Source organism: Geospiza fortis, unplaced genomic scaffold (genome assembly GCF_000277835.1).
Source record: "Geospiza fortis unplaced genomic scaffold, GeoFor_1.0 scaffold26, whole genome shotgun sequence".
NCBI lineage: Eukaryota > Metazoa > Chordata > Aves > Passeriformes > Thraupidae > Geospiza > Geospiza fortis.
Genome location: NW_005054425.1, coordinates 1,632,293 through 1,645,659, shown reverse-complemented (window position 1 = coordinate 1,645,659; position 13,367 = coordinate 1,632,293). Strand labels below are relative to the sequence as shown.

Sequence of the window (13,367 nt, the reverse complement as noted above, 5' to 3'; positions counted from 1 at the left end):
AGATGTGCAGGATGTCTCTCTTTCAGCCCACACCGCTGAAGAACGAGTCTGGACTCTTCACTTTTCGGTCTTGAAGTTGTTTATTAATTCTTATCTATAAAATTTTCTTTCTGCCCAGCCGAGATCTGCTCAGCAGGGCAGCCACAGGCACTCTGACCGCCCCCGAGGCGGTGTTGTCTTTTTATACTACAAACTACATATAACATATTTACGTTAATTCCCAATACCTATCACCTGTGTTAGACAGTGAGCTTCTATTCTAAACCAATCCCAAAGTGCCGGCATTACAGCAGAAAATGGAGAACAAGGAGAAGAAGAAGAAGAAGAAGAAAGGCTGGACATGCCCAAGTTCCTCCATCTTGTCCCCACAACCCCCATACCAAAAATCCTAAAATCTACATTTTCACCCTGTGATAATTTTATTATTACACTATTCAAACCTCTGTGACTTTCAGGTCCTCATACAAAGCTGGTAATTTGTTCCAGGGGTCATAATCAAACCCGCAGGTGTTCTGGGCTGTGTGCCAGGGTCTCCGAGCCCCCCGGCGGGTCCTTGGCAACTCTGGACACCCGGAGGGATGTACTGAGTTCTGACACCCACCTACCCAGCCATGCTGTAAACTGACACTGCCCTCCTGCGGGACCCAGGATCCCTTTTAGTGTCTCCCCACAGCCTCTGTGTGCTGCCTTCCAGATGTGTTTGTGCTGGCCTCAGCAGGGGTGGAGAGGGACGAGATGCTGATGTCCTTGTCCTTTCACATCACCTGCTTGGGCAGGAGGCTCCTCTCTGCATGGGAACACCCTCACTCAGCATCATCTGACTGCAGGACAACCCAGAACACATCTGCCCTGTTTTTGTAGCTGCTCTCTCTCCCCTGGCTGGGTCCTTCCCATGCTTTCCTCTGTCCTCAGATCATTAACCTCTTTGTGGCTGTCATCATGGACAACTTTGACTACCTGACACGGGACTGGTCCATCCTGGGGCCCCATCACCTGGACGAGTTCAAGAGGATCTGGGCTGAGTACGACCCCGAGGCCAAGTGAGTGAGGGTGGCTGGGTGGGTGGGCAGCATGGAGGGGGTGTGTGGTGTTTTCTGGGGTCCCCCATTGAAGGGAAGAAATGATGAATCTGACTCCATGTTTTCAGAAGGCTAATTTATTATTTTATCACATTCTATTTTATTATATTATGACATTATATTATAGTATATTATGACATTCTATTCTATTCTATTACATTTATATGACATTATATTATATGACATATTATATTACATTATATGACATGACATTATATTACATGTCATTACATTACATTATATTACATTATAGAATGCTATACTAAAACTATACTAAAGAATATAGAGAGAATACAGACAGAAGGCTAAAAGATAACAACAAAAACTCATGACTGTCTCTTCAGAGTCCAACACAGCCTGACTGTGATTGGTCATTGAGTAAAAACAATTCACATGTTGGATAAACAATCCCCAACCACATTCCAAAGCAGCAAAACACAGAAGAAGCAAATGAGATAATATTGTTTTCCTTTTTCTCTGAGGCTTCTCAGCTTCCCAGGAGAAGAATCTTAGGCAAAGAGGATTTTTCAGAAAATATGGCAGTGACAGGGGTGTTCCATGGAGGGGACACATGCAGGCAGGGTGAGCTGTGGCACTGCCACCAGCCAGCTCCCAGCATCTCAGAGGTTGATGTGGACTTGCCAGAGTTGGTCCAGGTTTGATAAAAGCCATCAGGATATTTGGGACTTTCAGTCTGAGACTTTCAGTTCCCTCTCCATCCAGCTGTGGTGAGGCTGCCTGTGAGAACCCAGAACATCCCTCTGGCTGTCCAGGATGGCCAGGACCCTGCCAGGGGGCTCAGAGACCCTGGCACAGAGCCCAAAACACCTGTGGGTTTGATTATGACCCATGGAGCAAATTACCAACCTTGTATGAAGATCAGCAAGGCACAACAGTTTAGGTAAAATAATAGTGAAGTTATCACGGGGTGGAAAAGTAGATTTTGGGGTTTTGGGTATGGGGGTTCAGGAGGCAAGATGGTGGGATCTGGGTGTGTCCAGCCTTTCTCCTTCTTCTTCTTGGCCTCCGTCTTCTGCTGTGATGTTGGCACTTACAGATTGGTTTATAGTAGAAGTTCACTGTCTAACATAGGTGATAGGTATTGTGAAGTTATTGTAAATATTGTACACGTAGTTTTTAGTATAAAGACATAACACTGCTCTGGGGGCAGGCAGAGTGCCTGGAACTGTCCTGCTGGAGGGACCTCGGCAGGGCAGGAGAAAATTTTTTATAGATAAGGAACAATAAACAACCTTGAGACCAAGAACTGAGGAGTTCTGACTCCTTCTTCAAGTGCTGGGCTGGGAAAAGAGACTTTCCAACTTTTCTCGGGGTCACTCTGACAAGCTAAAGATCCCGATAGCTGCCAACCCTTCCCGTGTCACTGCACACCTTCACCTGCTCCCCAGGGCCACAGGGAGCAGCTGCTTTCCCCAGGAGGAGCAGAGGGAAGGGTGGGGATTTGCCCAGGCTCAGCCCCCAGAGCAGCTCCCCAAGGCACTGCCAGGCAGCTCTGCTGCCCCTCTGCTGTTTCCTCTGCAGGGGGAGGATCAAACACTTGGATGTGGTGACTCTGCTGAGGCGTATCAACCCTCCCCTGGGCTTTGGGAAGTTCTGCCCACACCGTGTGGCTTGTAAGGTAAGAGCCAAGGTGGTGTGTGAGCACGGGGACATGTAGGAATGTGCCCCCTGTGGACGGGGGACCAAGAGATTGTTGGCCATTTTGTGCCTTCTAATGAAAAGCTGCTGAACTCACAGTAGTGAGACTGTTTCACTGATAAGAAATAATGAACACCTGAGTCAGAACATGAACTATCATCTCAAGTGCCTTCTATCCAGACCCAGGGAAACCCACAGCTGGTACCCCCACAGTGTCCAATAACCAAATCACTTTCAGTAAACAATCTCCATAACACATTCCACATGTGCCAAACAACAGGAGCAGCAAATTCAGATAAGAATTATTTTCTCTTCTTGTCTGAACTTCTCACTGCCTTCCCCAGGAGAAATCCTGGGAGAGAGAATCATGTCTCTCTCTGCTCAGAGAATGTGAATGCCACAGCCCTGGGCAGGCCAGGCAGGGGGCCTGGGGCTGCCAGGCTGCTGTGGCCCTGCTGACAGGGTTGGTTTGCTGTGTGTGCAGCGCCTGGTGTGCATGAACATGCCCCTGAACAGCGACGGCACCGTCACCTTCAACGCCACCCTCTTTGCCCTGGTGAGGACAGCCCTCAAGATCAAGACAGAAGGTGAGCAGGGATCCTGGCTGCCTCTGCAGCCTGACAGAGAACCTTCCTTGTTTCCTTGAGAATTTCCCTTGTTTCACTTTCACATAGATTGAGTTTTGTTGATGTCCAGGACCAGTTGGATAACAACCATTCGTTAAATTCAAATAGAAGACATTCAGTGTCAACATTGAAGTGTTGCTCCTAACAGGAGAAAGTGCACATTGGGCTTGGAAAGGACAGAGTGATAGAACATGATGAAATTTTTCCACTGTGCATGAAAACCAGCCACATGGCACCTTTTAATGGAAATCTAATGATTTTAAACTAAAGGAGAGCTAAAAAGAGTGCTTCATTCCTCTAGCAGCTGAGTATTGGCAGTGAAGATGTCGAGATTCAGGAAAAAACCTGTGGTTTAAAACAGGTGGGAGGACAAATTGTGGTCACTGCATCTGTCCACAGCTGGTTTTTACAATTATCAATACCATAATATTACAACTGTCCTCTATTGTATAGGAACAGGTATGATGCAGTTCCTTCACTCAGAAAAGCCCACTTTCTATAACTGGGTGTGGGTTACCATTCCCCCACTGGCCAGGGCACTCAGGCATTTCTCTGTGGGGTCAGATCCTGTGGACAAACCCCCAGCCCTGCTGTTATTGCCCATCCCAGGGGGGGCAGAGCCCCTGGGTGCCTGCATGGGATGCTCAGCCCAGCCTGGAGGATGTTATCAGCTGATGGCCACGTGTTGCAGCCCTGAGGAGCGAACCAGTGCCACCAGTGCCACCCCCAAACAGCTCAGGAGTGGGGCTGCTCCAGCTCCCATCCTCTGAATTTAGCTTAGGAGAGGAGCTGCTGCCCTGCACAGAGCTGAGGTGGTTCCTGAAGATCAGGACTTTCCTGTGCTCACCTCCTGCTTCAAAGTGTGGCAGGGATGGGCTGGCTCTGCCCACAGCCTTCATTGCAGGGACTCCCAGGCCCCTGAATTTCTCTGTGCTGGGGAGGAGCTGCTTTCCTTCACCCCCTCCTTGCCAGCAGCAGAGTTTGCTGAGCTGTGCTGTGTGTCCCACCAGCTTGTTATGGGAATAAATCAGGCAGGACTCCATTTTCTTCATGGTGGAAAAAAAGCTCCTTCTTTATTCACATAACTGGTTTTAGACAGTTTTACAGACCTTGTGTGGGACTCCAATTGGTCAGGAGCTTTCTTGCAATTACTTTATTGGTTAGCAATAAGTTCTTATCCTGGATTGATTGGTCACTCAGACCCCCAGCACGTACATGCAGGAAAAGTTGTTTGTGAGAGATAGAAAAATTAAAACCATCTACCAGTATAAAACAGTTTATAGAGGTGCAAACTGTTTTTTACCCAGGAATAGAATGTTATGTTAATGAACTGCTCACACCAGGATTGCTCTCACATGGGAACTTGCAAAGGGCTAGCCTGACAAGGCCAGCCACTGATTTTAGGAGAGTAGCCTTGATTTTATGAAGCCTTTCTTTATGATTTTTACCTTACTGCAGCCCTTGTTTGTGTGCCTGTGCTGTGGCAGAGCCAAGGCCAGGCAGTGGTGGGCTCCTGGGATCAGTTCTTCCAGCAGTGCCATGGTGCTTCCCTCTGCCTGGGGTGGGAACCTGGCAGCCTGGGAGGAGCACAGGAGACCTTGGAGGTAAACTGGGATTTCAGGAATGGTGAATTCTGTGGGAGCACCAAAGGGGAGGTCAAAATCTGTGCTCTGGCTAAAATCAAAGCCTTGCTCTTACTAAGCTCACCTTTGTTGGGTGGGAGACAGAGGAGCTGTCACACCCTCCAGACTGGCCAGGTGTTCACAGGCTTTGTCTTCACTCCTGTTCACACCCCTGGGAATGAACTGCTCTGTCCTGCTGGCTTTCCTTGTAGGAGTGTGCTCTTTGTTGATGGAGGAACAAAATTATTCTTTGTTCTTTTAAAGAAGTTTAGAAGTTTTTTTTCTTCTATTAAGTGAAAAGACATTTCATAGGACTTAGGGGACTTCACCTTAATCTTAAGGACAGCTAACTGGATAGAAGCCAAAAAGTCTTGCTTGGGGAATTTAGTAGAAAAATAAGTGAATTGCTTTTATAAAGTGTTTTACTAGGAATAAGACTGTTTAGCTTTTGGCTCAGTTTTTTTGTTTGTTATTTTGCTTTTTATTAAACTTTTTTTTTGTTTTTAACACTGCAACAGAAGCTATTTTGTTGATTTTTATGCTTCTAAGGGTAGCTGAGTTATTTTGGGTGTGTTATAGGCCCCCAAGAGCTTATTAGACCTGGCTCGAGGAGGCTATTATAACATTTCCTCACAGGTAATTTTGAACAGGCCAATGAGGAGCTCAGAGCTATCATCAAAAAAATCTGGAAGCGAACGAGTATGAAGCTTTTGGATCAGGTCATCCCACCCATTGGAGGTATGTCCCCAGGTGTCCCTCCCAGAGGGGCACAGCCACTCCTGCTCAGGGTCCCACTGCTGCAGCCACGGGGATCCTGGAGGAGCAGAACCTTCATGTTGGTTTCACCATCATGTTGGTCTCCTCCCTCCAGATGATGAGGTGACAGTGGGCAAATTCTATGCCACTTTCCTGATCCAAGAGCACTTCAGGAAGTTCATGAAGCGCCAGGAGGAGTATTATGGGTACCGGCCCAAGAAGAACGCTGTGGAGATCCAGGTTGGTGTGTGGGTGCTACTAGAGGGGAAGTTCTCCCTGGACGAGGCTTCCCCCAGCCTGGGGGACTCAGAGAGCTGCAGGGAGCCTGTGCCTCATGTCTGGAGGTGAGGTGGCCCAGGTGAACCAGCACTGAGCTGGCCATGTGTCCCCAGCTCTGAGTGTGACCTTGGTATGCAGGGTGCAGGGGAGGGCTTTGACTCTCTGCTCCACTCACTCTGGTGTAGAGAGGGCTTGGCAGGATCTGGTGCCTCACCAAGGAGTTTTAACACCTGGAAAGTCCCAGACCATTGTCTGTGCCAAATGCTGCTCATCCCAGCCTGTTATCATTATATTGCAAAGGTTCTACTGTCATTATTTTGCAGGTGTTCCACATTGCTAGAGTTTCGTACCTCCTTGATGTTTCTCATTTGTTGTTATTATATTGCAAGAGTTCTATTGTCATTACACTGCAAGGGTTCCATATTGCTAGAGTTTCGTACCTCCTTGATGTTTCTTGTAGGCAGCTCCTCTAGGCACTGACTCTTCCTTCTTCTCACAGCAGCCGACTGACTCCAGTTCCCCTCAACAAACCAAACCACTCTTTTATAACACTCTTCTTATTATCAGCTATAACTCTGGCCTGTTAAAATCAGGCCTGCTCCTAATCTTTAATAATTGCAGAATTCACAGAATTCACAGAACGACTAGGTTATCCAGTAATCTTATCTTTAGGGGATAAGATTACTTTCTATACTACCTTTATTTACTTTATTCTATCCCCCTACACCAGCCCTCACCCACCTGCTCTGCTCCAGTCCCAGGGCCTTGTCCCTGCTCTCCCCTCAGCTCCATGTTTCTGGTGTTCTCTCAGCCTCACAGAGCACCAGGGGAGGGGGCTCCACGTGGCTGACCTTGAGTGGGACCCCTGCAGTCAGAGAAGCCTGCACAGCAGGCCCAGGGGGTGCTGGCAGATGGTTTCTGTGCCTGGCCAGAAGGCTGGGATGTCCCTAGGCTCTCCTGACTTCGTAGGGAGGAAATCACCTGTGGAGATAAAAGAGCAGGACCCAAAGGTGCAAAGCAAGGAAAGAGCCAGGTCCCAGATCAGGGAAGAGCCTCAGCCTGCCCTTGGCTGTCACCTCCATCAGGGCATTCCCTTGTGGGGACAGCAGGAGCCCAGAGACTGTAGGACAGCTGTGGGACAGCAGCAGCTCAGGAGCAGTGCCAGCAAGCACAGCCAGCTGCAGGCTGTGACCCACGGCCTGTGCTCGGCAGGACACCTGGCAGGGGGACGGTGCCTCACCATGCCTCCCTCCCCAAAGAGCAAGGGGAGGGTGGTGGGCTCACCCAGCCCTGCCTTCCTGTCCCCTCCAGGCTGGGCTGAGGAGCATTGAAGAAGAAGCTGCTCCTGAAATCCATCGGGCCATTTCTGGGGACTTGACTGCAGAGGAGGAGCTGGAGAGAGCCATGGTGGAGGCTGCCCTGGAGGAGGGGATTTACAGGGTGAGTTCAGTATGCACAGCACAGTTTGGTGTCCCACCAGCCCTGATTCAGAGTGCTGGTGGGTCAGCTTGGCTGCTAGCTCTGGGGGACATTCTGCAGGTGTGGGCCACAAGGATGAGCAGCACTTCTGTCCTTTCTGGGAGCATCAGGACATCCTGGTGGTGGCATCTTGGGCAAGCTGCTCTCTTCCTCAGTTTCCCCTCTGTGAAAGGAGCGAGCCCATGTGCCTGGCAGGACTGTGCTGGATATTTACCTGCTGGTTTGGAGGTTTCCACTCACACCTTCTGCCTGGCCCAGGTGGGACAGCTCTGGTGTCACAGGAACTGATTCACATCCCATCCCTGGCAGCCTCAGAGACAGCCTGGGCAGTTGTGGGGTTGCAGAGTTCCTTCTGTGTCCCCAGGTGCCACCACCTCAGGCTGTCCCACAGAGGTGACAAGATTTGTCATGGCCTGGCTTATCCTAGTCCTGCTTGTCTTGGTTTGAACAGCCAGGTGTCTGCTAAGGAGGGCAGGAGCCTCCCTTGAAATGGAAAATGTAAACCCCCTCCGTTAGCCTCCCTATAATTTTGAAATTAAGGGGCTCTCAGGCAAAGATATGGGAATAGGAATAACAGTTCTTTACTAGGAAAATTAAAATTACAAATGCAATAGTACAAAACAAATCACCGCCAGAGCCAGAGCAGGCCCTGCCCCCCTGTGTGTCAGGGGGTGGCACAGCCCCATCCCATGGGGGCTCAGCCCTCCTGCAGTGCCAGCTGTGCTGCTGCTGGAGCAGGGATCCTGCACAAGGGGGGAGTTTTCCTCTGCAGCTCCAGGGCTGCTGCAGATGGGCCTGGGCTCCCTCTGGCAATGCAGGGCAGCAGAAAGCTGCTCCTCTGGCAATGCAGTGGGCAAAGGCTGCTGTGCTGCTCCAGGCTCAGATTGGATCCAGGTAGGAATGCTTGGCTCCTCCCCTGGGCGCAGCATCTCCCCAGGAGAGGCTGGAATTGGATCAGCCATGCAGGGATACTCACTGGCCATGAACATAATTAATAATTAATAAATAATGGCCCAGTACAGAAGAGATCTCCTGGAGGGAGGATTGGCTGTGGGAAAGATAAAGAAAACTGCCCCATGAACAGCAGATACCTGCCCCACAGATAGGAATAGAACACAGACCCCCATTTCTAACCTAAGACACTGCTGCATGGCCATCAACCCTCAGTGCCTCAGTTTCCCCACGTGGGCAGTGAAGCTGTGGGGACTGTGCATTCTGCAAGGCCTGAGCAGAGCAATCACTGTTTCAATGTGGGAATGGCCCCAGAGCAGCCTGGAGCTCCAGGCTCCCCCTGATGCCCTCCCTGTTGGTTGCAGAGAACAGGTGGCTTGTTTGGCCAGGTGGACAGCTTCATGGAGCCCAGCAGCCCACTGCAGCCCCAGGTGGCCAGCCAGAGGCCCCTGCAGTTCACCGAGGTGGGCACTGAGGACCTCGACTCTCCTGTGTTCCTCGATGACTTCCCCCAGGAGGCCAACACCAACATCAACAATGCCAACAGCAGCAGCTGGCTGCAGGGGTAAGGGGCTCAGGCTCCATGTGCAGGTGAGGAGGGCAGTGCTGGCCCTGGGGCTGTCCTGGCAGCTGGCTGCACCCTGGCCTGGCCAGGGCTCCCATCCCACCATCCTTCATCTCAGTGCCATGAGCATGGAGGTGGCAGCAGGGCTCCAGGGACTGCAGGAATCTCCCCTGCCCCTCACCTGCCAGTCTCTGTGGGCCAAGGGCCAGGCTGGGACCTGGGCACAGGTAAAAGGGACAAAAATGACCAATGGGATGTATTTAGTCCTGCTTCTTGGGATCTCCACCCTGTTCATCCATCCCAGTTGTCCCTATGGGTCTGCCCCCGCAGGCTGGGGAAGGTGGGAGGGCTGCCCCCCAGGTGGAGCTGGCTCAGTGTGTGCCCCCAGCCAGGCTGACCCTCCTGCCTGCCCTTGCCAGGGTGCACTATGAGGATGAGGTGCTGAGGAGGACGCTGCCAGCAGCACGCAGGCGCCCGGCCTGGGGTGAGTCTGAGCTTTGTTGTTCTTCTGGGGCACTGGGGCCATCCCAGGGCCAGGGCAGGGGGAAGGGGCTGATGGTGGTGGTGGAAGGAGGAGGTGCAGGCCCCAGTAAGTTGGAGGTTTGCTGAGAGCACTGAGCACAGCAGGATCTCTCTGGAGAGCTCCAGGAGACCCTTCTCCCTCCTTCCACCCTTTCAGGTGATGAAACATGGAGACAGTGCCTAAGCTTGGGGAGCACTGGCCATCCCAGGGCAACCAGACCATGCTTGTTTCTTTAAACAGGGACTCTGGGTGCTGCTGAACTCCTAACTCCTGTTTTCCCCAGTCTAGCAAGCCTAGTCCCATCTCTGTCTGGCAGTGGTGTCCTTGCTCTTGTATCCATCTGGTGGATGTTGAAACACTAAAGGGAAACAGGGCTCGTGAGGGGCTTGAAACATAAACCCTGTGAGGAACCACTGAGGGAGCTGGTGGTGCTCAGCCTGGAGAAAAGGAGGCTCAGGGGTGCCCCCATCGCTCTGCACAGCTCCTGAAAGGTGCCTGTGCTCAGCTGGGGCTGGGCTCTTTCTCCAGCAGCACTGACAGAACCAGAGAACACAGCCTCCAGCTGCACCCAGGGAAATATAGGCTGGATATTAGCAAAAAGATTTTATAGAAAGGGTGATAAATTTCTGGAATGGCTGCCCAGGGAGGTGGTGGAGTCCCCATCCCTGGGTGTGTTTAACAAAGCCTGGATGTGGCACTGGGTGCCAGGGTTGAGTTGAGGTGTTGGGGCTGGGTTGGACTCCATGATTTTTGAGGTCTCTTCCAGCCTGGTGATTCTGTGAAATCTGTGAATTCTGTGATGTTCCCACCCTTCCCTCCCACAGAGCAGAGCCGCCCCATCCCCATGGAGAGGCTGAGCAGGAGGAGAGGGGGCACCTCTGGGGGTCTCTCATCACCAGGGCCCCTCCTCCCGCAGCAGGTAAAAGGGGCAGTGCATGTCAGAGGGGACATGTAATGTGGGGGACACAGTGAGCCTCCCTGCCATCCTGGCACTCCTCCCTGCCATCCTGGCACAGCTGTGCTGGGAAGGAGCCCTTCTCCAGGCTCATTGGGTGTGTGTGGCAGCCATCTTGACATCTTCAGTGTCATGCTTTTTATAAGCTACAAGAACGTAAAATTTGGTGGATGTTTGGTTGATGATTTATGATCATGGTTTATATTTTTGTTTGGTTTTTTGGGGGGGGGGTTAGTTCTATGTTTGTTTTGGGGTGGTTATGGAATGACGATGGCAGTTGGTTGTTGTTTTTGATACCAGGAAATATAGAGGAAGGGTGATTGAAAGTGTATTGATGATAAAGCTCCAGCCTTGCTGGAGCTTTTCTCTTGGATCAGCCTGGAGATGGAGCTGGGCTCCCACCTCACTGCTGTAACAGCCATGGGGAGCTCCTCAAACAGCTGGAGCAGCTGGAAGCCCATTCCTCTGGCTGCCCATCTGCCTCCAGAGCCAGGGCAGAAGGGGTGCATCAGATTTGCCCCCATGGTCCCTTTGCTGGGCACAGTGCCTCATGCCTGGCACGTGCCAGGGCTGGTTCCCTGCTCTCTGTTCACATGGCCCTGCTGGTCCCATTTTGGGGGTGCCCTGGACCCAGGAGCTCCAGCAGGATGGCATTGCCTGTCCAGGCACTGGGCAGGGACAGGGGACAGACCCTACAGCCCCCACACTGGCATGGGAGAGATCTTCCCTGGGCAGTGTCCCAGCACATGTTGCAGCTCTGTGCTGCTCTCACCCAGCTGCCCACAGAGGATGGCACCGTGACAGGAACAGCATCCAGCTCCAGGTTCCAGCAGAGAGAAACTGGTGAGCCAGGAGCATCCTCCACCCCAGCCATCACCTTCCTCATTCAGGAGGTAAGGCAAGGGCACAGCTTGGCAGAGGGAACAGCAGGGATGGCAGGGAACTCCAGGGATGCCATGCTTGTGCCATGATGGGAGACTGGGGGGCACAGCTCAGCCACAAGGACAAGCAGCAGCTGTGTGCCAGCACAGAGGGCAGAGGGAGGGAGGGAGGGTGGGTGCAGCCAGGGCAGTGCCCAGGCTGAGCACCCAGGCTGTGCTCTCATCCTCTGCCAGGCTCTGATCTCCGGAGGCCTCGGGGCTCTGGCCCAGGACTCGTCCTTCCTAGCAGTGACCAGGGATGAGATGGCAGCCAGCAGCCAGCTGCAGGTGGATGAAGTGGAGGAAGCAGCTGTGGAGCTGCTAAAGGGAAGAGAAACACTGCAGGGCACAAGAACTGGCTCTGCCCCTCTGGACACCTCAGCTGTGGCACCAGGCAGATCCCCAGGGCTCAGGGGATCTCCCTCATCTCCCTCCCAGAAGACCATCACTGCCACTCGCCTCTGAGCTGCCCCTGCACTTCCAGGGCTCTGTCTCAGGGCTGCAGGAGCAGAACCACCCTGTTCCTGCTTCTGCCTGGGGTCCTGAGCTGCTCTGGCCAGCTGTGCTATCACTTTTGGGACAGGTCTCGGGGATGCTGGTGCAGAACAGGACAGTGCTGTTCCAGCAGGGTCTTGCAAGAGCTGGACAGGTCATTAAAGTGTTCCTGCTCTGTGACTCTGTGTGCCCCTCCTGTCTTTCCTGCCTGCACAGCCAGTGGAGGGGGCTGCAAATGTGACACCACATGTCGCCAGAGCTGGCAGTGATTCACATGGCAGCTCCAGTCCAGTCATTTTGAGGTTGCCAAGCTCTGGGGATCTCCTGAAATCCCAGCAGCTGGACCCTGCATCCCCGTGTCTCTGCTGGAGCCTGCAGCCAAGTCTGGCCTGTGAGGAGATGTGCCAGGGGCTGGCCTGCAAAATGGGGCCTGGGGCCTTCTTGGCTCCCTGTCCCAGCTGTGTGTGGAACTGGGGATGGGGCAGAGGTGTGAAGGCATGTTTGGGCTGGGGCAGCAGCCCTGGGGCTGGCCAAGAGGAGAGCTGGACACTGTGAAGCCTTTTCTGCTCCTTCCACTCTCTTTACACTGTGCTCTTGTGGTCAGGCACCCATCCCTGTCCCTTGGAAGGTCTCGTTCAGCCCTTGCCATCCATCCCACAGCTCAGTGGGGCCAGGAGAGTGTGAGGTGTTCCTGCAGTGCTCCCAGCTCTGCCTGTGCTGGTGCTGAGCAGGCTGCTCCTCTCTGGGCTGCCCAGGGGACCCACAGTGCCCCCTGTGGGATTGGGGTGCTGAGCCCCGGGACAGCCCCATCTCCCAGCTCTGGGGCAGCCCCATCTCCCAGCCCCGGGGCAGCCCCATCTCCCAGCCCCGGGGCAGCCCCATCTCCCAGCCCCGGGGCAGCCCCATCTCCCAGCCCCGGGGCAGCCCCATCTCCCAGCCCCGGGGCAGCCCCATCTCCCAGCCCCGGGGCAGCCCCATCTCCCAGCCCCGGGGCAGCCCCATCTCCCAGCCCCGGGGCAGCCCCATCTCCCAGCCCCGGGGCAGCCCCATCTCCCAGCCCCGGGGCAGCCCCATCTCCCAGCCCCGGGGCAGCCCCATCTCCCAGCCCCGGGGCAGCCCCATCTCCCAGCCCCGGGGCAGCCCCATCTCCCAGCCCCGGGGCAGCCCCATCTCCCAGCCCCGGGGCAGCCCCATCTCCCAGCCCCGGGGCAGCCCCATCTCCCAGCCCCGGGGCAGCCCCATCTCCCAGCCCCGGGGCAGCCCCATCTCCCAGCCCCGGGGCAGCCCCATCTCCCAGCCCCGGGGCAGCCCCATCTCCCAGCCCCGGGGCAGCCCCATCTCCCAGCCCCGGCACACCCCCATCTCCCAGCCCTGGACCGCCCCATCTCCCAGCCCTAGGACAGCCCCATCTCCCCAGCCCCACCCCCCAGCCCTGGACAGCCCCATCTCCCAGCTGTG

General features: G+C 53.9%; 1 protein-coding gene across 1 annotated transcript in view; it reads left to right on the top strand.

Annotated features, from left to right (window-relative positions):
* The window catches only part of CACNA1S (calcium voltage-gated channel subunit alpha1 S), a 61,109-nt gene extending 49,034 nt beyond the window's left edge, over positions 1–12,075 (top strand). Inside the window, 11 exon segments of the mRNA XM_031061734.1 lie at positions 913–1,040; positions 2,622–2,718; positions 3,223–3,325; positions 5,623–5,724; positions 5,858–5,982; positions 7,333–7,461; positions 8,817–9,016; positions 9,436–9,500; positions 10,364–10,458; positions 11,271–11,387; positions 11,610–12,075. Coding sequence (XP_030917594.1) covers positions 913–1,040; positions 2,622–2,718; positions 3,223–3,325; positions 5,623–5,724; positions 5,858–5,982; positions 7,333–7,461; positions 8,817–9,016; positions 9,436–9,500; positions 10,364–10,458; positions 11,271–11,387; positions 11,610–11,879 — 1,431 coding nt within the window. The 3' untranslated portion in view covers positions 11,880–12,075.
* Positions 12,076–13,367: the final 1,292 nt, after the last annotated feature.